Raw genomic sequence first — 26,097 nt, 5'->3', positions numbered from 1 at the left:
ACTGATAATGGGGCTAATATTGTGGCTGCAGTGGGCAAACTTGGCTGGCCATGGCTAAATTGTTTTGGCCATAATCTCCACTTTTCTGTTACAAACGCCATAGCAAGTGAGAAGGATTGGGAAATAGATGAGAAAAAAATGTCCTGCATAGCCACTGATAATGGGGATAATATTGTGGCTGCAGTGGGCAAACTTCAGCCACATTTACACATAGCCGGGTATTTAGAGAAACGAATAATCTGCGTCTTCCCTTCGTGTAAACGGGGCCTTGGCTGGCCATGGCTAAATTGTTTTGGCCATACTCTCCACTTGGCTGTTACAAATGCCATAGCAAGTGAGAAGGATCGCACCGCACGTGCCCTAGGACTCTGCAGGAATCTCGTGAGCATGTTCAGTATGAGCTGGATAAAAAGAAGAGACCTGAAAAAGGCACAGACAGAGGCCAACATTCCTCAGCACAATTTAGTTCTGGTGAGTGAAATATTTTAATATTAAAATATTTGTATTTTAGTATAAAGTAAATTTATCTTTTAAAAGATATATTATAATCCTCAAACCAATTTTATATTATATTAGTTTCAGATACAAGTTTGAGATTATATATATATATATATATATCTCAAACTTGTATCTGAAACTAATGTTTTTCATATATTACTAGTATATTCATATATTAGGGTTAGGGTAATTTTTCCTATACGTAGTTAATAATTATATAAACTATAACAAACATGTAATTTCCTTCAGGATGTCTCTATACACTGGGGAACGAAACAAAAAATGATCGACAGAGTTCTGGAGCAAATACCTGCAATCAGAAGTGTCCTGATTGATGACAGAAAACGACCTGGCAGTATGTAACCTTCCTTGAGTCCATTAATGCAACACTGAAACCTGTGGTTGATTTCTGTCAGGGGAAAAGTATGTTACTGTGTCTTCAGTGAAGCCTGTGCTGGACCTTTTAAAAGATGGCAGGGCTCGCAAAATTTCAATATCGCTGGTAGCCCTTCGGGCAGGCACTCTTCAGATTTTGGTAGCCCGAAATGAATTTTACTAGCCCAGATAAAAAGACCATTTTTAATGTAGAAAATTGGTTAGGAGTCAAAACAATGAATCAAAAACTTTTTCAAAACACAAAATATCAACAAATATGCATCTGGTTCTAACTGAACTGAAATGTGTGTGACCAGTATGGAACATGAATCAGTCTGTGTGTGTGGCTCAGCCTCCAATGAGAGTATGATAAAAAAAAAAAAAAGTAACACTTTAGTTTAGGATCTAATGCGCACTATTAAGTTTCATTAACATGCAGATGGCAGTGTTTTATCATCACGGAGGTCCCGAATGTGAGGTAGGCTAATCAGGAGGGTTCAGGGGCACCCCCGTGAAAATTTTGATTTCTCGGATCTACATATGTGCATTTCAAGATGTTTTGAAGGCAAACAAGGGATAAGAAATAGCTTTAAAACAATGTCAGTGGGCAGTAGATTATTTGTCAATACTTGCTCTCACTTCTTATCCATCACTATTTCTTTTTCTCTCAGTCTCCTCATCTTGCCCCGTCTCTTCCCCTCCTAAAGCTGAACTTTTTTAATTTACTGAAGGCTACAAATTGTATATTAATTCTCAACAATCTTGTGCCTAACATGAAAACAGCTTTGTTAATGCTCTGTTAATGTCCCCTCACAATGACAGTAAACTAATTATTAGTCACGTTACATAGGCCTATTTTCAGTTCAAAATGACGAAATTCGACAAAAGTATATTCGTTTGTCTCACTATTGTCGTAATTTTGTCATTCGTTTCACATTTATGACCTAAAAAAGCTGTCAAATATGAAATGTTTAGTTTAGTTACTTACATCTTATCTCGCACTTGACCGTAAACTGAAGCGAGTCGCTCTGCTCAAATTCGCGCTCAGCAGCTTCTGTGTATATAAAGCCCGCCTACTTTGATTTGATTGGTCATCTCAAATAATCTGACATTGACAGACCAATGAGACTCAGGTGAACAACACACACACACACACTCTCTCTCTCTCACACACACACACACACACACACACCTACCAAGCCATTAAGGACCAGGATTGGCCTGTTCTGTTCTGGTCATAGTTTATATTTGTGATTCATTGTTTCTGTGATTTACAGAATTGTATAATTTGTAAAATATAATTATATATATAATTATATATTTATATATACAGTGAGGAAAATAAGTATTTGAACACCCTGCTATTTTGCAAGTTCTCCCACTTAGAAATCATGGAGGGGTCTGAAATTGTCATCGTAGGTGCATGTCCACTGTGAGAGACATAATCTAAAAAAACAAAATCCAGAAATCACAATGTATGATTTTTTAACCATTTATTTGTATGATACATCTGCAAATAAGTATTTGAACACCTGAGAAAATCAATGTTAATATTTGGTACAGTAGCCTTTGTTTGCAATTACAGAGGTCAAACGTTTCCTGTAGTTTTTCACCAGGTTTGCACACACTGCAGGAGGGATTTTGGCCCACTCCTCCACACAGATCTTCTCTAGATCAGTCAGGTTTCTGGGCTGTCGCTGAGAAACACGGAGTTTGAGCTCCCTCCAAAGATTCTCTATTGGGTTTAGGTCTGGAGACTGGCTAGGCCACGCCAGAACCTTGATATGCTTCTTACAGAGCCACTCCTTGGTTATCCTGGCTGTGTGCTTCGGGTCATTGTCATGTTGGAAGACCCAGCCTCGACCCATCTTCAATGCTCTAACTGTGGGAAGGAGGTTGTTCCCCAAAATCTCGCAATACATGGCCCCGGTCATCCTCTCCTTAATACAGTGCAGTCGCCCTGTCCCATGTGCAAAAAAAACACCCCCAAAGCATGATGCTACCACCCCCATGCTTCACAGTAGGGATGGTGTTCTTGGGATGGTACTAATCATTCTTCTTCCTCCAAACACGTTTAGTGGAATTATGAACAAAAAGTTCCATTTTGGTCTCATCTGACCACATGACTTTCTCCCATGACTCCTCTGGATCATCCAAATGGTCATTGGCAAACTTAAGACGGGCCTTGACATGTGCTGGTTTAAGCAGGGGAACCTTCCGTGCCATGCATGATTTCAAACTAGGGATGCAAATTATCGATTAATTCATTAATCATTAATTGATTGACCTTATCGATCGATTAACGATTAACTGATAAGCGGCTATTTTCCTGAGAATGTAAATTTATCACGGTATCAATAGTGTCTTTAACATAAAAAGCAAAATATTGCTTATAGGCTACTGAATAAAAATGCATGTTATATTGCTCAATTGATGTTTTATTGTAACAGTTGGGATACGGTACAGATAATGGCATTTATGTAGTTTAACAAAATAAATTATGCACAGAAAATTAAAATGCATAAAAAATAATTGTGCACTGGCTCACCTGTTGCATGTGAAACATTAAGCAACATAAAATACATTTTTAATAAAAATCTACATGGGTAGGCTTAGCCTACAATATTAAGCCTACATATAATAATCTATCTGTTAAACTACTTGAATTAAAAACTTGAAACATTAGCAGCAGCAGCATTTATAATCCCCCTTGGTCTGAGAATTTGAGAAAGGTAACAGTAAGATTACTAGACCTGGAAACTTCAAATATAGAACTGAACACAACTTAAATCATCCCTGAGGGAAGGTGACAGTAAAATTAGAGGGTGTCCCTCGTTTACTGTCAGTGAAGTGTGACCAAATTCCGATTTTTTGCTCACATGTGACATCAATCCGATGTGTTCTATGACAGTGTAAACAGGAAAAAAAATGCATGCATTCGGATATATCGAGATCGGTTTCAGGCCTTTATATCGTTTTTAGCTCTTATACACAGCCACGTTAAAAGTGATCTTTAAGGTGACATCTAGTGTTTATTACATTCTATGCACCAGTCTGCGTACACGTCACACACCAGGATGCGCGAGCGCCCTCAGATCACTTGGACGTGGCTGTGAGCTAAAAACGATATAAATACTGTTCGTTTTCTCACACACACCGCTCGTTTCGTGTCATGGGGAATTGTTTAATTTGGACGATGGGGAATTGTTTTAATTTGAACTTCTCTGTGCATGCTCTTTGAGACAGTGACCACAGACCTGCATTAAATGACTAACAGACAAGAACGGTTTGACCAAAAAATATCAAAATTGAAACTACTGCGGAAAAAAAGACACCTACATCTTGGATGCCCTTGAGGTAAGCTAAAACATAACAAAATTTAATTTCAAAGTGAACTATCCCTTTAAAGCCAATATTTAAAGCCAGTATGCTCCCACCAGTCCTGAGATCTCTCTCACACACAATAACTGAAGCATATGCGCAATGGTGGCACTTTTCGTCCTCCTTCGCCTCAAATTTGAAATGCTCCCACACTCCACTCCGCTTTGACCGCCTCATGTTTGTTTTCTTTTTGCCGCCTCAGGTTAGTGTCGGGTTTCTCGCCACCCGCGAGAATCTCGTGTCATGTCCGCAATGTTCAATTAGCCGACAATTAATTTAATTTAATCGAGTAAATTCTTGTCGACAATTAATCGATAATCGATTATCCGTTTACATCCCTATTTCAAACCATGACATCTTAGTGTATTACCAACAGTAACCATGGAAACAGTGGTCCCAGCTCTTTTCAGGTCATTGACCAGCTCCTCCCGTGTAGTTCTGGGCTGATTTCTCACCTTTCTTAGGATCATTGAGACCCCACGAGGTGAGATCTTGCATGGAGCCCCAGTCCGAGGGAGATTGACAGTCATGTTTAGCTTCTTCCATTTTCTAATGATTGCTCCAACAGTGGACCTTTTTTCACCAAGCTGCTTGGCAATTTCCCCGTAGCCCTTTCCAGCCTTGTGGAGGTGTACAATTTTGTCTCTAGTGTCTTTGGACAGCTCTTTGGTCTTGGCCATGTTAGTAGTTGGATTCTTACTGATTGTATGGGGTGGACAGGTGTCTTTATGCAGCTAACGACCTCAAACAGGTGCATCTAATTTAGGATAATAAATGGAGTGGAGGTGGACATTTTAAAGGCAGACTAACAGGTCTTTGAGGGTCAGAATTCTAGCTGATAGACAGGTGTTCAAATACTTATTTGCAGCTGTATCATACAAATAAATAGTTAAAAAATCATATATTGTGATTTCTGTATTTTTTTATTTTTTTATTATGTCTCTCACAGTGGACATATATATATATATATATATATATATATATATATACACATAAATATTTATATATATATATATATATACATAAATATTTATATATTTTATATTAGTTGGGTATTAGATATTGACAGTCTTTTTTTGTGTTAAGGTAACTTCATGGTGATTGTTTCTATTATTTATATTTTCAAATTTCAAATTTGGCGTCAAGGCCTGAACAAAAATGCTATCTTGGTTCCAAATGCTGTAACTCTTGATTAAAATTGAAGGGAATATGATGTCTGATGTCAGGAAAGCATGCAGAATGTTATCTTCACTCTTACATCCAACAACAAAACACCTGAGTTGCTTACGAGACTTCTCCAGCCAGGAGATAAACATGGCGGACTGTGTACAGCTCACTCAGGGCAGTGTCTATGCTAATGCATTTATGTTCAAAAACACTAGGGGTGCACAATATATCGGCTGATATGGTCATTTTTTTTACACATCGGTATCGTTCCGATGTCAAAATAGGGCCGATGTGAACAGGCTGATATTTGACGTGTGAAGTTGAAAATGAAGTTGACGATGCTGACTCGGGATCTTAGCAGTAGTGAACGCGCCTGAGAGAAATACACATTTCATACAGATGCCATAAGCAGAGAACAGTCTGTTTTCTTTTGTTTTGAATTGTTCTGTTTAAAAATAGATGTTTCAAGCTTTCTATATATGTCTCAGGTCTGTGAGGCAAGTAGGTTTCGGCTCATTTGAGACGTGCTTCAGTTCACACGCCGTCGCCTCCATGTCCTGATTAAATATTTTCTAATATTTACTTCTTATTTATTTTTGATGAAACATTGATCAAAATTAAGATACAATTAATACAAAACGAAATTAAATTTAAAGACAGGCTTTATGCTTTCTGTTTGAGGTCTCTGTGAAAGTTTTAAAGCGGTCTTTTAGTGCCGCTTTCAGACGTGCGTAACAGAGAACTGTCCCGTCAGTAACATTGTTAACGCAGTCCAGTGCGACTTTTTTTCCCTCTTCATGACACATTTTTGATTGATCGTTTTTTGACTCGTAGATATTTGAATATATTGCTTGATATTTGATACCCGTTCGAATTTGATTTTTTCTCAAAAGTGACAGCACGTGTGATTTGTGGATTACTGATAAGCGCGGGTGGAGAAACAGGCGTTTATTTATTCATTCTCAGTGTTGAGAAACGTAACCTTCATGTGTTACGTTATTGTGTTAATAATAACTAAAGTAGCCTACCTAATTATGTTACATATTTATTTTGTATGAAAACTAGCGCGTTCGTTACTTATGGATTAAAAAGTAGGCTACCGTTGTATCAGTGCTGCGCGAGCTCTCCCTCACAAACACGGACGCGCGCACACAGAGAGAGAAGATAATTGTAAAATGAAAAATTGACGGGCTAAGTTTAAATTTTGTTCTTGCTTGTTTTTGTTTTTTTTCTATCAAAATGTCAGAAAGCATTTTGTATTATCCATCCGTGTTTTTAAAATTCGTTAAATGACGGACGTTTTACTGTTAACACAGCCCATATGTCGGATTCGTCTTATAGCCTACTTGTTATTATTTTTAGAATAAGTGATTCGTTATGCTATTATTGGACTCCTGTCTATTCATTGTCAACTGTTTTCTATAAATATGTTTGTATTGGCTAACATTTATTCAGCTAATGCGTGTCCTGTTTAAAATGTGCAATGTTCAAAGGCAAAGACAGCACGTCATAAATAGAAGCCCTTTTTCCTGTGGTATTTAGTATCATATTTGGATATTGGAATAATAAATTAAGTAGCCTATCTTAATTGTACACAACGTTCCTGGTTTTTTTTTCCTGTTTTCTAAGGGTTTCTTAATTTTAGACAAGTTGACCAGCACACATTATATGCAATGCAATATAATGCATGTGTGTCGTATGTGTGACATATTTTGCATACAGGTAAAGGTGCCCAATATCATTCATTTCTAAAGTAAAAAAAAAAAAAAAGTGTTTTGGAAAATAGCTCTTTATTTGATAATCATTAAAATTTGTTTTCTATACAGAGATATCGACATCGGTAAATATCGGTATCGGCCATAACAGCAATATTAATATCGGTTATCGGTATCGGCCACAATTTTCACATCGGTGCATCCCTAAAAAACACCAACCTCTTTGTTCTTCAGGATCTTCAGTGCGTTTCATTCTGCAGGGTTCTGGATCACTCATGTTCTCAAATCACTCAGATTTCAGCTCTTCCTGATGCTTTGATGCTCGTCTTCACTTGTAGCTGATGGGAATTTACAGCATTTATTGGGGAATTACAGTAGGAGGAGCTTCACTGATTATGTAATTGCAGTGGGAGGAGCTTCACTGATGATGTGACTGATGTGGGAGGAGCTTCACTGATGATGTAAATGCATTGGGAGGAGCTGATCTGCCAAAATCAAAAATATATCAGTTACAGAGTTTGTCTTTTTTTTTTTTTTTGCTTTTCATTTATTGCTTGAAGCTTAAAGGTCCAATGCGCAACATTTCATGTTAAAAATACCCGTTTTTCTAACCCATACATGCTTAAACAATTGCCTGATGGGCTGAATGAGCCCTTCTCTGATCACTGCGATTGCCTCTATAATCCTGTACAGTAAAATAAATAAGAGGGATTCGGGACGGAATTTGAGACTGGGCGTGACGTCATGCGCGTTCACTCTCACCTGGCTATGTCTGGCAGGTTTGTGTATTCGCCGCCATTCTCCGTATCAGCGAAGACAACTCGAGCGACACAACTTTAGTCAACTTTCGACAAAAGTAGAAGATGGATTCAAAGAGAACGGCTTGTAGTTCATTCCGTGCACACCTCTGGTTGCAGTTTCGCTTGTCGCCAGTCGGGGGCATAGTTCTGCAAAAACTCAGAGACTTGCGCAATGCACCTTTAAAGTACTTTGATAGATACCACAGCAAAAACAACTGCCATTACTACTTTGTTAAAATAAAGGAAACAAATATATATATAATTTATTTTAACTTCCAAATATAAATAATGGCCATAAAACATTTCTGTATTTGTAGTCAAAAAATACCCTCAGTCTGCTGACACTAATGAAATGAACTTAAGAGTGTGAATAGGAGATCTGAAGACATCAGCATAGTAAATGAGGTGAAAACAAGAACTATTGTCATGAAATAAAGAGTGTTTTCAGCAGATCTGTTAATATTGATGAGCCTCAGACTATCAACACTCATTCAACAAGACATTCAGGATCATCAGCAGATCATCTCACTTTATTCACTTTATAGTGTTTGCTGTTAGAAACACATTATTTGAGTCAGGATACATGTGACCCTGGATCACAAAACCAGTCATTATTACTCTTGCTCGTCTACAGTCGACATCGGCCGAGTCACCTAACCCTAAGTTAACCTAACTAGCTTCCTTGCATATTTTTTTTAGAGTGTTTGCTCATCTGCAATTTGTCTATGAGACGTTTCCTGTCAGATGTTAAATAGACATCAAGAATGTCTTTAAGATGTTTATGATTTAGAATGTATGTAAAACTGACTTTTTAAAGATGTTTATTCGATAAACATATTTAAAAAGTCAGTTCAAGATGTCAAAGAGCGGCTCATCTGGAAACTGCTGTGTACATCTGATAAACCTTGAACCGCTCTTTAATAGACATATGCTATCTGGTATATTAATTGCAATAAAGTAATTAGATTGTTACCATATTTTAGTTTTATACACAGAAACTGACAATGGCCATAAAACTGAAAAAAAGAGAAGCAGCATTATTTAAAGGGGGGGTACAATGGTGTTTCATGTATTCAGAGTTGTTTACAGTGTTAAAGAGATAGATTCTCATGCTAAACATGGGCAAAGTTTTAAAAAAATATTTTGGACGAATAACGGAGAATTTCTATGCTGAAAATCTTACTTCCGGGTTGGTACAAGTTTCGGCTGGTTTTTTTTAGATCGTGGATCTAATGACGTAGATCAGAGTGCAACTCCTTATGAGCATTTCTCTCGGAAAAGCTCGCCCGCGAGCACGTCGACTAGAGGAGAGCGAGACCGCGCACATCAACGCGCTTCAACAGGAAATCATCGGCAGCGCTGCATAGGATTTGTTCAAGAATGTCTCCAAAAGAGTGTGTATTTGGATGTGAGGGAAAGCTTACCTTGTTCAGTTTTCCAAAGAACCCAGTGTTACAGGAACAGTGGATGCCGTTTGTTTTTCCGGGGCAGCAACGGAGTGTAGGAAGTGCGGTTATGTGTTCTGGTCGTTTCAGTGACGAATGTTTTATTAACAAGGCTCAGGTCGACGCTGGATTTGCAAATCGTTTGCTATTAAAACGTGGAGCGGTCCCAGTGATAAAAGACCCCATTCATGTAAGTACAACTGGATCAGATTTCTGTCTTTTGCTGGAAAGCTACCGCTTGACTCTATAGCTCCGCCTCCAGGACCTCGGCTTTTTCCGGAGAGAATCGGAAAGCTGTATTTTTCTTTTATAAATTTAATAAAACTAAACACTTTTTTGAGATATTAAGGATGCACTACTACTCTATAGGTACTCAAGATTAACATGAGATTAGGTGAAACTGTGCATGTTATGTACCCTTTAACACACCCAGTTTCAAACTTCATACAATTTTTAGGCTATCTGATATTATATCAATTTTATTATATTTATCATTTATGTATCAGATTTGAACTTTCCCCACGTTCATTATTCATTAAAGCAACAATATAAAGCGTTTATAATTATCTGTACTATATATTTCAATTTTTAGCAATATAATCTGCAAAAGATAAATGTCAACTAAGAAATATAAAGGTACAAATTTGAATGACAACAGCACAACTTGAGATCTATTCCCATCGATTCCCCTCAAAGATCTCAAACTCGACTTGACATTCAGTAGTTCTCACACAAATATCGAGACAATCACACGAAAACAAAATCGCTCAGGTCTGAATGAACTCCACATATTCTCCTCATGCTCGCTGCTGCTGCACTATTTCAGTAGGAGGAAGACGCCAGAAAAGAAGCACAAGTATCGCTGTGATCGATGAAAACAATACAGAAATGAGTCAGTCGCTTAATCAAACTGTATAAAGTGTGTTTGATTGAGTGTAAATATGAGAAATACCGTGTCCTGCTCTCCTCACCTCAGAAGACTCAACGCTGAAACTCAATGAAGGAAGAGACGGCGCGCGCGACCGGTGACGTCATCGGCCTCCAACGCACGCCTCGTTCATCGTATGTCCCTAGTCTCTGTACTGTGAAGTCGCTAATGTTATTGGTAGACTGCACATATCTTTACAAAATACCATGATATAACTAAATAATTTTAACTTGACTAGGAATTAGGCTCAAAATAAACAGTATGCTGTTGGGAGAGTGTGTTTATATTACCACAGCAGTGTTCAGTGGATGAAATAATTTACTAGATTAACGATTGATCAATCAACAAATTAAACTCACTCATACTGTCAATAAATGACCTAAACGTCATTCGAATTTGACAAATAATCAATTTTCTTGTCCCTAATAGTCAAAATAATGCAGGGGAAACTGTAAAATGAACTGCAGCAGTGCTAAACTTGCATCATACAATTACAACATTCGAACTATAAATGTATGAATTAAACTCACTGAGACTGTCGACAGTTTCTTTGCCATGCATCATTTTATTATATCCATGTGGTTACAGTCAAATCATATAAAACAGTGAAATCGCCCTCAAACTCTTCTGTCTTGCCTGCACTCGAAAGTCTTCTTTTCTATTGGTTGTCGCTCGCACAAATCGCTTCTCATTTGCATAAAGTTGAAATTTCGGAACTTTTATCGCGTGTCTTGTGTCGCTTGACACGCCCACATTCTGTCACCAATGGTCATTGTTGCTCGTGTCGCCGGAAGTCGCCAGCACTCCATTGAAATGATTGAAATGATATTACAGATCTTTTGTAATAACATCATAAAATAAGACATTTTCATCACGCGAAAAGCCCGACGTGACACTCGTTTATGGCTAGTTCACACTACAGGATTTTAAGCCCGATTTAAAGGAGAAGTTCACTTTTAAAATGAAAATTCTGTCATCATATACTCACCCTCATGTTGTTTCAAACCTGTATGAATTTCTTTCTTCTGCTGAACACAAAGGAAGATATTTAGAAGAATGTCAGTAACCAGACAGTTTTTGGGTCCCAATGACTTCCATAGTAGGAAAAATATATACTATGGAAGTCATTGGGACCCAAAAACTGTCTGGTTGCTGACATTCTTCTAAATATCTTCCTTTGTGTTCAGCAGAAGAAAGAAATTCAAACAGATTTGAAACAACATGAGGGTGAGTATATGATGACAGAATTTTCATTTTAAAAGTGAACTTCTCCTTTAAGCCCGATTTACAAGTTAACTAGCTTGCCGTCAGGTTGGCCTGTAATCGCGTGCAAATCTGCGGGTGATCCGCGCTCGCCAATCAAAGTGTGAAATACTTAACGACGCATCAAAAACGCTCGCTGACACATCGCCGAAGCCAGACAAATATCTAGCATGCCAGATATCTGGAGCTGTCGGCCGACTCGATAGCCCGTGGTGTCACGTGTCGCGACGAGCAACAGCCAATGGTCAGCTTGTTATGACATTACAAAAGCCTTTTGTATTTGTAGCCATCATTGCCAAACCACAACAGGCAGCTGCTTTTTCATTATAATGTTTTACTCACCTCCAACTCTCTCTGACAGACAATCCCTGCTGCCCGCGCGGTGTGCTTAGCCATCCTTTCACACATATTCTTTTTTTTTCTTTTTTTTGGGGGTTCTAAACAGATCATTGCGCAAACAATATATATATTGTTATGTTACTGGATTTTAATATGAAATCTTCTGATAAATCCCTCAAATTGGAACCTCTCCTAAATGATTTACATGTTTCAAAGGTAACTGACAAAATTGAAATATCTATGGACGATCTTTTAGTTGCACGACTCCAGAAAGACCACGCCAGAGAACTTCATAAAGCTAAGAAAACGGAGAAGAGGAAGAAGAAGGACCAAACTCCCACGGAACGAGCTGACCTATCAAAGCAGACAAATGAGGATTCTCAGGCAGATGGAGAGATTGCATAAAAGATTACTTAGTATCGTTAGGGGAGTTATGTTAGAGAATCAGTTTAAATGTCCTAATTGTGAAATATCCTGTTTACAGGAGAAGTTTGAATCACTTGATACAAACTTGCCCTGTGATAATGTCTTATAGTTTAAATGTCACTGCTTGCAAAAGAAGCTTGCAGCGCTAGAAGCATGTTGCAAGCTTGCTTTGCTACCACAGTGTTTGTGTTTTCCTTTGATCTCTCTGAATAGGTTCAGTGGAACAACAGGTGTTGAGGCCATGCCTGCTTAGTTGACCTTTTAGCACGGTTTAGGAAGAAAGAAAGAGGCCTCCTCACAGTTAGTGATGAGGCGAGAAGCAGGCTGTGGTTTTAACACCTGCAGGCCAAGAAACGGTCAAAATGTATATTAAGCTCTTTAGCGTAGGTGGCACATATGAGATAGCCTATACACACATGTTTATTGCATAATAGCCTTAAGACTGTGGAATATTCCAAGCCAGTTATTTTATTATGATAATAATTATTTAGGTTATATTCATTATCATTAGTAAAGAAGTCGTGTGTTTATGCAAAGCGTTTCAATCACGCAAAAAGACAGGCGCGACTCTCGTTTAGGTGTCGAATTACGCCTCTGTATGTTGTTTTGCATTAAATATGATTTAAAGCACAGTAAAGATTTTATAGATAAAATAAAACATACACAAACCTGAATTTCACAAAGGAAATGCACCAAATCTGCGACGCTGAGAAGAGGACTGTTCACTGTTGTTCTGGAGACTGCGTTCAAACGGCCCGCGCTCACTCAACCAACCATTGAGTTGTCGTCATGTCAGAGGGTGGGGGAGGGGTGAATTGTTTTAATTGAGTAAACGTACTAAATTTTAAGAGTGTGTTAAATATATTAATAATATTGATTTGAATTAAGTAATATTTTTGTTTCTTGAAACAGATCAGTTTAATTCAACATTCTCAAATATTTTGATAGAAATTTCACAAATATATTAAGTATATTCACAGAAATAATTGGTTAGTCAAATACTAAATCATTTTATTGAAAAAAACTTAAATATATCTGTAAATTTTAGATAATATTAGCTGTTGGATTTTTACTCAATTATTTTGGTATGTTTAACTCAAACAATCAAGTAAACGACATTCAGAGATTTTATTAAGTTAATAAAGTAAAACATTTCTGTAATATTTACTAAGCCACACAATAATTTTTTACAGTTTACCCAAACACTAAATTGAAAATTTTTAAACATTGTTGCTCTATTTGGATGATATAATAGTCTTCTCCCCTTCTTTTGAGGCCCACATTGCCCACCTGGACTTGGTTTTCAGCCGCTTGGAGAACAGAAATGAATTATAAAATCTACAGTTCATTCAAACTGTTGGTGTTAAAATGGGCCATAGTAGAAAAGTTTAGGGAATATCTTGCCGTGTCCTCCTTTACTTTCTTCACAGATAATAATCCATGCTCTTTTGAATAAGGCAAATCTGGGTGCAGTGGAGCAACGATGGTTGCCCAGCTCGCAGGCTTTCAGTTTGAGATTTCAGTTTGATGTCACAGTTCTGGGTCTCAGAAGACTCTTCTTCTTTTTTTTCTTCTTCTTCTTCTTCTTCTTCTTCTTCTTCTTCTTCTTCTTCTTTATTGGCGGCTTGAATTAGCGCCATCTATTGTGGGTCTTGGATCAGAGACTCATTTTACTGCTTTTTTTCATGTGATGCATGATAACGAGGATGTAAGCACTTTATTTCAATTGCAAAAAGTACAGAGAAGGCATGTTTATGATATACAGCCTTGTACACAAAATATACAAAATCTATTAACAATGTGTTCAATGTCAATGAGAAAATGAAAAATGATTAGCTGAAAACTGAAAAATAAAAAAGACGACGAGGGTAAGATATTAAACTATACATCAATTATATTGTACATATTAAAATTCTTACAAATACTTGCTTTCATATTTACTGAAGTTTAAGGCCTACTTGTAGTAAGATGTATTTGAAATTCTTTCAGGAAAAAAAAAAAGGTTTGTTAATGATAAACTTACATTTATTTGCCAAGAAGATACATAAAATGTATGACAAATTAAGTCAAATATTTCTGAGCTGAAGTCACAAGATCATCTGAAACAACAGTCAAATATGAAATGTAAATATTAAACCTCTGGTAGCTTAAGTCTGAAATAAAAGGCAAAACAAAAGATGAACTATTTTAATCTTACTGAAAATGTCCTCATAGCAATATCAATGATTGAAGCATCAGATCTGCTCTACAATACTTGATTTGCACATGCAGCTGTAAACGCACAGACTTTATTATTTTATTTTAGTAGAAGCAACTGTTTCCAGTTGAACTCCTATAGCTGGTGTTTCGCTTTTAAACAGAAACATGTTTAATTGTTCAAGAACAGAACAACTCATGTTAATACAAACACATGATTCTGAACCTCATCAACATGAGATTCATCAGTTACTTTAGAGTCTAAAGTTTAGACAAACTTGTCAATTAAAGACAAATATTCATTTTTATGGTAACACTTTACAATAAGGTTTATTAGTTAATAACGATGACAAAAACAATGAGCAATACATTTGTTACAGTATTTATTAATCTTTATTAATGTTAGTTAATAAAAATACAGCTGTTCATTGTTTGTTCATGTTAGTTCACAGTGCATTAACTAATGTTAACAAATACAACCTTTTTAATAATGTATTAGTAAATGTTGAAATTAATATTAACTAAAATTAATAAATTATGTTCAATTCTTAGTTCATGTTAACTAATGTCCACTAATGAACCTTATTGTAAAGTGTTACCTTTTTTACATAAAAGTATGGCATTTTTAGCAGTTAAGCTGTTTTTTTTAATGCACTGCTGTACAGTTTGTCAAGGTGTAAAGTGTGCAAATAATAGATAAAGAGATGCATTTTACAGCTGTAAATGACTTGATTTATTTCTGACATTCAGCTTCTCTGTCTCAGTCTTTATTTATTTAATCTTTATTCGCCTGTTTCTCAGGGTTTCTCAATAGAATTGCCCAGTGTTTATATAGTGCTGATAAGACAGCTAGTAAATACATGAACACACTTTAAACTGTGTGTGTGACAACGATTAAGATGTTTACATGAAGGCTTTACAGTCCGATTGAGGCGTCAGTCGATTATCACTGGATTATCAGCAAAATGAGTCACAGTGACCCAAATTTCAAAATTGAGATATCCTAGTCAAAGTCATACCTTGAATGGTTGTAAATATATACACATTTGAATTATGGTCGTCTGCCCTCGTTTTCCACTTGAAAGCCTGAGAAAATCACTTTTAAAGCTTTTTGCCCGTTTTTTGTTGATATCTTTAACTATGTATTTTACAGCTTAATTTGACCAAAGACATTAATATATATATATATATATATATATATATATATATATATATATATATATATATGCTATTAAACCAGACTGAAGCTCAAAGTATTTTAAAGTTTTTATTTAAATGAATAATTTAAAAGGCACTTTTACTAAAATTGACTAAAATCAGAAAAAGATTGAACAGAGGTGCTACATTCCTGCTTGAGAGAGAGGGTGTGTGTGTGTGTGTGTGTGTGTGTGTGTGTGTGTGTGTGTGTGTGTGCGCTAGTTGTCAATAACAGTGTAACAAATTAATAACGGAGATACCAACAGTTAAATATTGGGTTAAAATAAATTAAACACATTGTAATTGATTCTCTTTGCAGATAAATACACTCACACAATAATTGCACTCACTCACATCCATACACAATAGCTTAAATACCACAGGGCCGTCACTGCTGTCGCTTTCATCACGTCTCCAGATCCAAGAAAATCACTGACTAGCCTTAGCCACTCTTGCTGACCAGCAGCAGAGCTTAGGCAGAGACAATTTATATGAGACATGCCACTTCCTCAATCCTCAATACAACTATATAAGGAAAACCCGTAACGGTAAAGATGCCGGTTGTATGCACATGTCCCGCCCCTCCCGCTGGAAAGCCAATCATCTGCTTTTAACAGTCACCAGCTGACCACTAAGGAGCGAATGTAGAGTGACGTGACATAACTGCCATATTCAACCTGTGCTTTCGCGCTGTGGCTGGCGCTGAGCCAAAGACGGACGCGCTCAGCACTTGTCATAGGCTATATCACAACTGTTCAGTGTTTTAACCACATAAAGTTTATTTTAGGTTTCAGACATTTAAATACATATAATTGTTTAAGTGCATGGCACAACACCGGCATTCTGGATAGAGACGTAAATGAAGTTTGGTGTCATGAACGTGAACCCTTGCGCATGCGTAGTAAAGGTATAACCTGTGGGCAAAAAGGCATTTTAAACCTTATTTTGGGGCAAAGTCATCAAACTTTTTCAGTGATTTTTATCATATTTTACTGCTGTTTCTATACATGCAGTTTTTATGTCCTGGTGACCAGTGAAAGTGCAGTTCTGACTCTCTGCCCATTCATTTAGATAGGAGCCTGGTCTTGTTAGTCCGAAATAGCTGCCCGGAGGCGTTGCCAAGATGGCGGCCGAGTGGCACGACTTGCCTAAAAGGACTTTGGCTTAGGTTAGAAGCCTCCAGCGAGTTCAACGCTTTTGGCGACTTTTTGGCGACTTTGCTCTCTTTTGACAGTGACATTTCTCAAATTAATAATATTTAATCTTTCTGAGGAAATCTGCTAGCTTGTTTACACATAGCGCTACGAGTCTGACAGGAGGATGGCTGGACCAATCGCGTGCCGGTCAGTCGAAACGGGGCTTCCCATTGACAAATGATCAGCGTTTGTGTACATTTCTAAGCTTTTTGATTGGTTCTATACAACGTGTAACACCATATTTGGAGAGCAGAGATAGTGACGTTTCAGGGGATACCCAGGAAATGCTCAGAGCAGAGGTGACGAGAGGAGTTGAGAAAGTAATGTTCATTTCCAGCGAATTTAGTAAAACTTTGTAAACTTTAATAGTCATTTAAATACCTTTACTCAATTATCTGGACTACGAAACTTTGGGAGATTATTTTTGAATGTCTGTTCTTTGAAATTAGAAAATAAATTAATAAATAAAATAAATGTTTTTCCACATAATCGGCCCATATCTTTAAAATGGAACGTTGCGACTTCCGACTCATTTCGCCAGAGTGGGTCACAATTTGCTTCTCTGGTATGTAGATTTCGGCAGTCTGTAAAAATATACCTCAGATTTCTTGTCAAATCTATTTATACAGTCAATCTCAAAGCTCTTTGCAATTTTAGATGTGCTGTGTGTGTTTACGGCATTCCCGCTGAAAACCAATTGTGCCACAGTGTGTGTAACCACAGTCACAGGTGTAGGCCGACAGTGACGTCACACGCATACACACTATATGTAAGGAATAATTGTTGACGGGCTGTTGAATACTTGATGCACCTGATGGTGATGCGACGACGAGGTGAAGCTCTACTTCTGTGATCTGATGGGCTCAAATCACTGCACAATTCACAGAATTGGTTCACTATATGCTACTGTATTGTAAATGTTTGGTTTATGCTGAAGTGTTTGAGATCAGGCTTTTAATGGTGAACCTTTTTTTTTTTTTTTTGTAATCAGGCTCTCGAAATTTGGATTTAGATTTATCGGCTAGTTAGTGGCTTTCATATGTAAAGAATTATCGGTTATCAGCATCGGCCAAAATTAGCATTATTTAACATGAACTCATTTAATGTTAATTTCAACATTTACTAAGACATTTTTAAGATCCAAAATTGTATCTGTTAACATTAGTTAATGCACTGTGTACTAACACGGACACAGATATCTTATTAACTAACATTCACAAAGGTTATTGCTCTCTGTTAGTTCATGTTAGCTAATGCATTAACAAATGAGACCAATGCACATTTTCTAAGAGAATTGTATTTACAGGAACATTTCAGCATGTTAAAGATACGTAAATATTCTCAGGGTGGGAATGCATACGGCACACAAACACAATCCTAGTCAGTATCACATCCTTTTTCCCATGATTAACAATTCTTCTTTCCAAACCCACATTTCTGCCACCTCTTTTTTCACTTCAGTTCCAGTCAGCCCTTTTTACTCACGTTGAGGTCAACATGGCACTGAGGTCAGACAGATCACACCACATCCGCAAAATGTCTGATTTTGAAGAAATTTGTGGTACATTTCTGGAAGAAACCGCACAGCACTCTTAAAACATCAACTTGTGCCCTTGACACAATTCTAAATGGGACTTTCCCTTAAAACTGCAGTTGTAAAGCCCCTACTGAAAAAAGAGCAATCTGGATAGCAACATATTGAGCAATTACAGACCGATCTCAAATCTTCCTTTCATAGGCAAGATCATTGAAAAAGTTGTCTTCAATCAGCTGAACAAATTCTTAATCTCAGGTGGATCCTTTGACAATTATCAATCTGGTTTCCGACCGCACCACAGCACAGGGACAGCGCACATAAAGATAATAAACGATATTCGCTTAAATACTGATTCAGGCAAATTATCAGTGCTGGTACTACTCGACCTCAGTGCTGCATTTGACACTGTCGATCATAACATACTTCTTGACAGGCTGGAAAACTGTCTCTGGCTTTCTGGGATAGTCCTAAAATGGTTCAGGTCATACTTAGATGGGAGAGGTTATTATGTTCAACCTACATGCTCCTAATGAGCCAAATAATGAGAAAGAACCAAATTGCTTACCATAGCTATGCAGTCGACACACAGATTTACTTAGCCCTATCGCCTAACGATTACAGCCCCATTGACTCCCTGTGCCAATGCATTGATGAAGTCAACAGTTGGATGTGTCAAAACTTTCTTCAGTAAAACAAAGACAAAACTGAAGTCATTGTGTTTGGAAACAAAGATGAAGTTCTCAAGGTGAACGCATACCTTCACTCTATGGGGTCAAACAACTAAACATCAAGTCAGGAATCTTGGTGTGACACTAGAGTCAGACCTTAGTTTCAGTAGTCATGTCAAAGCAATAACTAAATCAGCATACTATCATCTGAAAAATATTGCAAGAATTAGATGCTTTGTTTCCAGACAAGACTTAGAGAAACTTGTGCATGCTTTCATCACCAGCAGGGTGGATTATTGTAATGGACTCCTCGCCTTCCCAAAAAGACCATAAGACAGTTGCAGCTCATACAGAACGCTGCCGCCAGGATTCTGAGCAGAACCAGAAAATATGAACATATCACACCAGTCCTCAGGTCTTTACACTGGCTCCCAGTTAGATTTAGGATTGATTTTAAAGTATTATTACATATATAAATCATTCAATGGCCTAGGACCTCAATACATTGCAGATATGCTCACTGAATATAAACCCAACAGATCACTCAGATCACTAGGATCATATCAGCTAGAAATACCAAGGGTTCACTCTAAGCATGGCGAGCCGCAGCTGGAACCAGCTTCCAGAGGAGATCAGACGTGCTCCTACAATAGTCACATTCAAATCCAGACTCAAAACACTTCTGTTTAACTATGCATTTACTGAATAAGCACTGTGCCAATGTTCGTCCGATTTTTATTTTCTGCATCCTCCTTTTGATTCTAAACTGAACTCAAATGGCACTGAGAATTGGATAAGAGACAACTTTTTAATTAATTATTAAATTATTTTAATGATACTAAATCCCACAGGGAAAAGGGGGTTTTCTACTTGTGACGTGCTGTCTTTGCATTTGAACATTGCACATTTTAAACAGGACACGCATTAGCTGAATAAATGTTAGCCAATACAAACATATTTATAGAAAACAGTTGACAATGACAGTAGATTTTTTTCAAAAATTAACTTGAAAGGTCTATTTTTTTTTCACTAAACTTAATTTTACAATTAATTCAAATCTATTTTTTTTACTCTTTTATTTGCACTAAAACCATGCCAATCTGCAAAACAATCATGATTTCTGCATAAAATCCATTTTCACAGTTAATTAGGGATGTTTTTAAGGAATAACCACATCCACTTTTAAATCCAATATGGGTTTATATATTAGTTGAAAATGTCTATTGTCTGAGTTGCAAGGTGTCAGGTCTGATGATAAAAGGCAACGCATGGGTGAATGGAAATGTTATGGAAACGTCAGATGAGGGATGAAATAGAGATGTTCGCAAACTGGCACGGACCAACGTTACGAAATGCTGTGAGTGATGTATCAAAATGTGTATTTCTTATTTTATTTTATGTTCTAGATGTTCTGTAATGTGTTTATTATTATTATTATTTATATTCATTCATTCATTTATTTTATTTTATTGTTTTAATGTTCAAACAAATATCAATAACTATAAATAAAAAAATAGATATTTTTTATTTATTATTTCTACACTGTTAAGAAAAACCTGTGAAGTTTACGGTAAAAAAAAAAAAAAAAACGGCTGCTGTGGTTGCCAGTATTTTACTATGAAAAATATGGTTGCAACCTTTCCTTGGACTTAAATTTACAGCAAAAAAAAAAACCGAAACAAAAAACTTAAATGTTTGGTAAAAAAAAACATCTGCTGTGGTTCCCAGTACTGTACCATAAACAACGTTTTCACGGGACAACCCTTAAATTTCATAAACAATAAAAGTTATGATTCAATTTCACTAAAGTATTAAAATCTGCTTTCTACGTTTGTAATATACCGATAACCACCATAATAATAATAAAATAAAAATGATGATGGATGGATGTTCACATACCGTATAGAACCAAAATGGTAATTAACTGGAAATGTTACAACTTCTCATCCCAGAAAATTTCAACGACTGATTAAACCTGCAGTTTACTGGTAACATTTCAGAAATCACCTACTGACGCAGAGAGACTAAACATCCATGAATCAAATATAAGCAAAGCTGAAGTTTCGAGATGAACTGGACCTTTCAAGATTTAACAGGAAATCCTCTTTCAAGGAAGAGCATGTGACTTCTGCAAACACACACTAAAAATAAAGCTTCCAAAAAGTGAGGCTATTCCATTAAACCTACTGTAGGGCCTCTAACTTTTGACATTCACTTTCAGTTGCCCTACCCATAATTATATAAATATGGAGCAGCGTTACTGACCGAGACACAACAACGCTCCACCAAAGAGACTGAGACTGAGAATTTGCGACTCACTAAAATGTCTGCAAAACTACAAGTGAGCCACCAGGGACACGATGAAAGTGGTAAGTGCATTTTAATATAAAGCTTGTGGTTTTTCTAAATATCTGTGTCTGTTTGCACTGCATTAAAGTTCATTTGTTTTATTTGCAGATGAAGACAGTGACATGCCCACTAACGAACATGAACATAGTGGAAATGGTAAGTGTATTGCAAAAGTTGTTCCATATATGAAGAGTTCAGATGCAAAAGCCTCTAAGTGCCATCTGAAATTTTTATCAAGCTTGTATATTAAATTTCAGTAATTTCACTTAAATTGCAATTAATAGGTAATTTTCATTGCATCTGAACTCTTTATATGAAGAGTTCAGATGCAAAAGCCCCTAAGTGCCATCTGAAATTTTCTTCTAATTTTTATCAAGCATGTATATTTAAGTTCAATAATCTCACTTAAATTTCAATGAAAATTACCTATTAATTGCCATTTAAAGGTCCCGTTGCATGCGATTCCATGTTTCAAAGTTTAGTTAGTGTGTAATGTTGTTGTTAGAGTATAAATAATATCTGTAAAATTATAACGCTCAAAGTTCAATGCCAAGCGAGATATTTTATTTAACAGAAGTTGACTACAAAAAACGGCTGGATTGGACTACACCCCTCTACATCTCATATATAGCTTTAGTGACATCACCAGAACCGTGTTTAGACTAAGCTCCGCCCACAGGAACACAGGCGTATTGATGGCGAAATGTCAACAGACGGTTGATGTTGATCTATAATCGGATACCGCAAAAGTTTAATTCGAAGTTGTTAGTTTGTTCTGTCCATTTCACCACGGACTGTTTTTCTAACCTGGGATAATATCAAGCAGACTTCTCTCAGCGTTTCATACTGACGAAGGGCGCAATTTCAACTATATTCCAGCAAGCGGTGAGTAGTGATTTAATATGGAAGTAGCGATCACTCTTCACATCGTTCGTTTCTCTTAGTAGGATGAAAATAATCTTACTTAAACTGTGATTAATATACAGAAAGCGATCAAAGAACAATCCCTTTCCAATCACCCAAGCTGTCAATCACACAGCGCGAGTTTATCTGGACTCTTGCCAAAACTCGTTATGAAATCAATGACGCTGTTACACTGCACAACGAAGCTCTTACTGTATTTATATGCCTCATGTTTGCATTGGTGAAATCATTAGTGAGAGTGCAGAAACTGCGTTGCAATGATAAGATCTTTATTCACGCGATCAACAGGCTGTCATCTGCTCAATGCTCATCATCACTGCAATTTTCTATGTGATTGAAATAGATCTAAATACTTAAAAAACTTCTCACGATTCGTTAATCCCGATAGCTGTAATAGTAAAAACGTATAATAGCTGTAATAGTAAAAGTTTTTTCAGATAGTTCCACATGTAATGCCAGATATTTCATATGCAAGCATGTCAGCCAATCACAGCAGAGGGCGTTTACACTGAAGTCTCACAGCAGACACGCCCCTTCAAACAGAGTGTTCAAACCAGGGAATGAAATCAGGCTAGGAAATATGCCTTTTACTTCTAAATTATAACAATTTTTGATCTAAAAAACATACTAACATTATAAGGGCACCCCTGGAAACATGATAAAATAATAAAAATAATCCATGGAATGGGACCTTTAAGTGAAATTACTGAACTTAAATATACAAGCTTGATAAAAATGATCATTCTAGAAGAAAATTTCAGATGGCACTTAGAGGCTTTTGCATCTGAACTCTTCATATATTAAGATAAAAAAAATAAGAAGGCATTTTAATTGTTTATTACAACAGTTTATTAGTAATTGTCACACTCCGCACAAACACTTGGATATGCGTTAAAATCTTGTGTTTATTTGTGATAATATTAGCCCTGTACTATTATTGTCTAACCTGACATTTAACAAATTGCTTTGTTCCTTTTTTGGATAAAAGCGTCCTCTAAATATGTAGCCTAATAATAATAATGTTGATTATTAATATTCTTATTTGTGTTTATAACTATAAACAAGTTCACTTAAGGCAGTAATATGTTTATCATAAAATAATTCATCAATGTTTTATTTTTATATAACCTAACCATTTACAGTTTTGGAAATGTGTTTGTGTTATATTTCTTTTGTATAGGCCTATGTGAAGTCTTTTTTTGCTTATTCTATTATACTGAGCTGAAAAAAACAACAACAAAAAAACATGGACTTTAAAAGATGCAACTAAATGTCTTTTTTTTTTTTATTCTGGAAATCATTCATTTAGAAAAATAAAGTTTAAACACAATGCAATGGATCCCGCAGCTAAACAGTGGCCTGGTTGAATCCGCCGGCACAGACTGAGGGAGGGCCACAAATCCGTGAGGACAAACCTGTGTTAACGGATTGGGAAAGCGTGGGCACGGTTTATGAATTTGTGGGTGCAGATTGCAAAAACGGAAGGCACGGTTTACAAATCTGAGAGCACGGATTAGGAACTCGAGGGGACGGTTTATTAATCTGTGGGCACGATTTGTTTAACCGAGGGAACAGTTTAAGGATTCGTCAGTACGGTTTATAAGGGGACGGATCGCAAAACCGTCGTCATGAATTGTTTTTTTTTTTCTCCCACAGGTGACGTCCCGGGCTCCGTAAAAAACAACTTGTTGTAATGTTCAGGGCAAAAGGGTGTACATTTACATAGGAGCTTGTTTTTGTTTTGTTTGTCTATTTACACTGCGTTAAAGCTCATCTGTTTCATTTGCAGATTTAGAATCTGATATACCTTCTACCAAACAGCGGCAGAACAGGGGTGAAGTCGATGAGATTACTATAACAAAGTCAAAAGCACAAGAGACATCATTGGTAAAGGAGGTCATAGGCATGGTTGACACATATGACAGAGAAGCAGATGCCAAAGCAGAAGGCATTTATGCTGAACAAGGATCATATGCGTCATCTTATGAAGACAAACCAGGGAAGAGAAATCCCAAGTATGGATACAAAGCAGAAGCAGGATATGGACGAGCTCGTGCTGAATACAGTGTTTTTGAGGCAGAAGCCAGAGGCCCTAACGCCGGTGTTAAGGCTGAAGCCAGTCTGACTGGAGTTGAAGCAATGGCTCGAGCTGAAGTCTTCGCTGCAGAAGGTAAAGCTGGTCCAGTTGCTGCGAAAGTGGGACTTGGATTTGACACGGGTGCATCTGTTGGTGTGGATGGGGTGGAGGTCAAATTCCTGGGAACTGGAGTCTCAATTGGCCCCAAAATGGGTGTATCTGTTCTGGGTTCAGAAGTTTCATGTTCAGTCATGTAGTCGTAACATTTTACTACCAAACCATGAAGACAAAAAAAAAAAAAACCTTATTTTTTAAACTGAAACCAATTTTGATGCAGAATTGGTAATGTTATTGAGCTATAAATACACAGAATTATAATTTAACAATATAAAATTACTGTTTTATTTTAGACTTTATAATTCAACAAATTTTGTATTTTCATTTAAGAATAACATTTTGTTGTTGGTTATGCATGAGGTTTTCTCACTGCTTTTCTCTTCAGTGCTGTCATTCCAGCTTTTAAGATAAAATATGTAAGTCTGTCCACTGATGGCAAGTTTGAAGAACCCAAGTGCCGTTTCATTGACATGAAAAGAACTTCAACAAAACATCTAGTTAAAGAACTAAACTTGAACATGGCTTGGCTTGACTTGGCTGGTACGCAGAAAAGGAGAGCAGAGGCCGTTTTTAATGAATGGATGTTGTTACGACCGCAGCCATAACACAATTGAGGACATCACAACACAGCTCGTTCAATAGGGGACTTATTACAAAAAGAACTATTGTAGGAGGAAAATGAATCGGGGTAAACACAAACAACAAGAGAGCACACAGAACCGCCCGCCGAACAGATTTGGCTGCTTAGACTTCTTATCCCAAACCTACACGATCCACAGGTGCAGACAATCAGTTCCTGACAAGACAAAGACACAAACAATAACACTGTCGCCCCCTAGAGGACAGACAAATCATTACACAGAACAAAATCACAAATACATGCACATGTGACAGATGTCAGTGGAGAAGAGGCTTCTCTACACCGAATAAAGCGCTTTTGTGAGGAAACACCTCATCATTTAATGAATCAACAGCCTGCTCGCTAATCTTCAACATGTTTTACACTAAACAATACTTTTATTGGGAACAATGTGTAGATTTTACTATATGATAAAAAGGTTATTTTATAAGGGAAGGCAGAGAAGGGAGTAATTTATGGCATTACCAAAGTATGTAATAGGAAAATTGAGTGATATTGTATTTTGTATAAAGAAAGTAACAAATACCGATGTTTTCTTCCTGTGGCTGTCAGGATTTATGATGAGATTTGAAGTGTAATGAGTAATGACTATTATAATGTATGCATATGATGCTGATATTATGCATTTTAATGAATAAAGACAAAATAATTTAAATAATATTGTGTTGTTTAATTAAAATAAAATATCAAGTGTTGTGTCAACTTCTGTGTCCCTAATGATAATGATATGATGCTTTTTAATGAATGATGGTAAAATAATATATATATCATTTTAATTAACTAAATATGTATTACATTACAATTAAGTTTTTATGGTAACCTTAAATGTAGTTTTTTGCACCCTGCAATGACAAGTACT

At 36.7% G+C, this 26,097-nt stretch overlaps 1 protein-coding gene across 2 annotated transcripts; it reads left to right on the top strand.

Annotated features, from left to right (window-relative positions):
* LOC307163844 (uncharacterized protein) lies at positions 1 to 25,890 on the top strand. Of its 2 annotated transcripts, XM_079880095.1 has the most exons (5): positions 1 to 471; positions 748 to 853; positions 21,353 to 21,500; positions 21,589 to 21,636; positions 24,194 to 25,890. In XM_079880095.1, exons 3-5 carry the CDS (start codon positions 21,455 to 21,457, stop codon positions 24,736 to 24,738), a joined length of 639 nt encoding a protein of 212 aa, XP_079736221.1. In that variant the 5' UTR covers positions 1 to 471; positions 748 to 853; positions 21,353 to 21,454; the 3' UTR covers positions 24,739 to 25,890. The 2 variants fall into 2 exon arrangements, with proteins under 2 accessions (XP_079736221.1, XP_079736222.1); XM_079880096.1 differs by lacking the exons at positions 1 to 471; positions 748 to 853 and adding an exon at positions 21,132 to 21,252.
* The last annotated feature ends 207 nt before the right edge of the window (positions 25,891 to 26,097 follow it).

The sequence above is a fragment of the Squalius cephalus genome (genome assembly GCF_949319135.1).
Source record: "Squalius cephalus genome assembly, chromosome: 1".
In the NCBI taxonomy this organism is placed as follows: Eukaryota; Metazoa; Chordata; class Actinopteri; order Cypriniformes; family Leuciscidae; genus Squalius; species Squalius cephalus.
Note: the sequence above shows the minus strand (reverse complement) of the source record. Positions and strands in the feature narration are given on the sequence as shown.

Bases quoted from the DNA above. Each gene is read 5' to 3' on its own strand.
- LOC307163844 (XM_079880095.1), top strand. From the start codon at position 21,455: ATGTCTGCAAAACTACAAGTGAGCCACCAGGGACACGATGAAAGTG. The intron at 21,501-21,588 runs GTAAGTGCATTT...TTTTATTTGCAG, and splicing joins CCAGGGACACGATGAAAGTG to ATGAAGACAGTGACATGCCC. The intron at 21,637-24,193 runs GTAAGTGTATTG...TTTCATTTGCAG, and splicing joins ACATGAACATAGTGGAAATG to ATTTAGAATCTGATATACCT.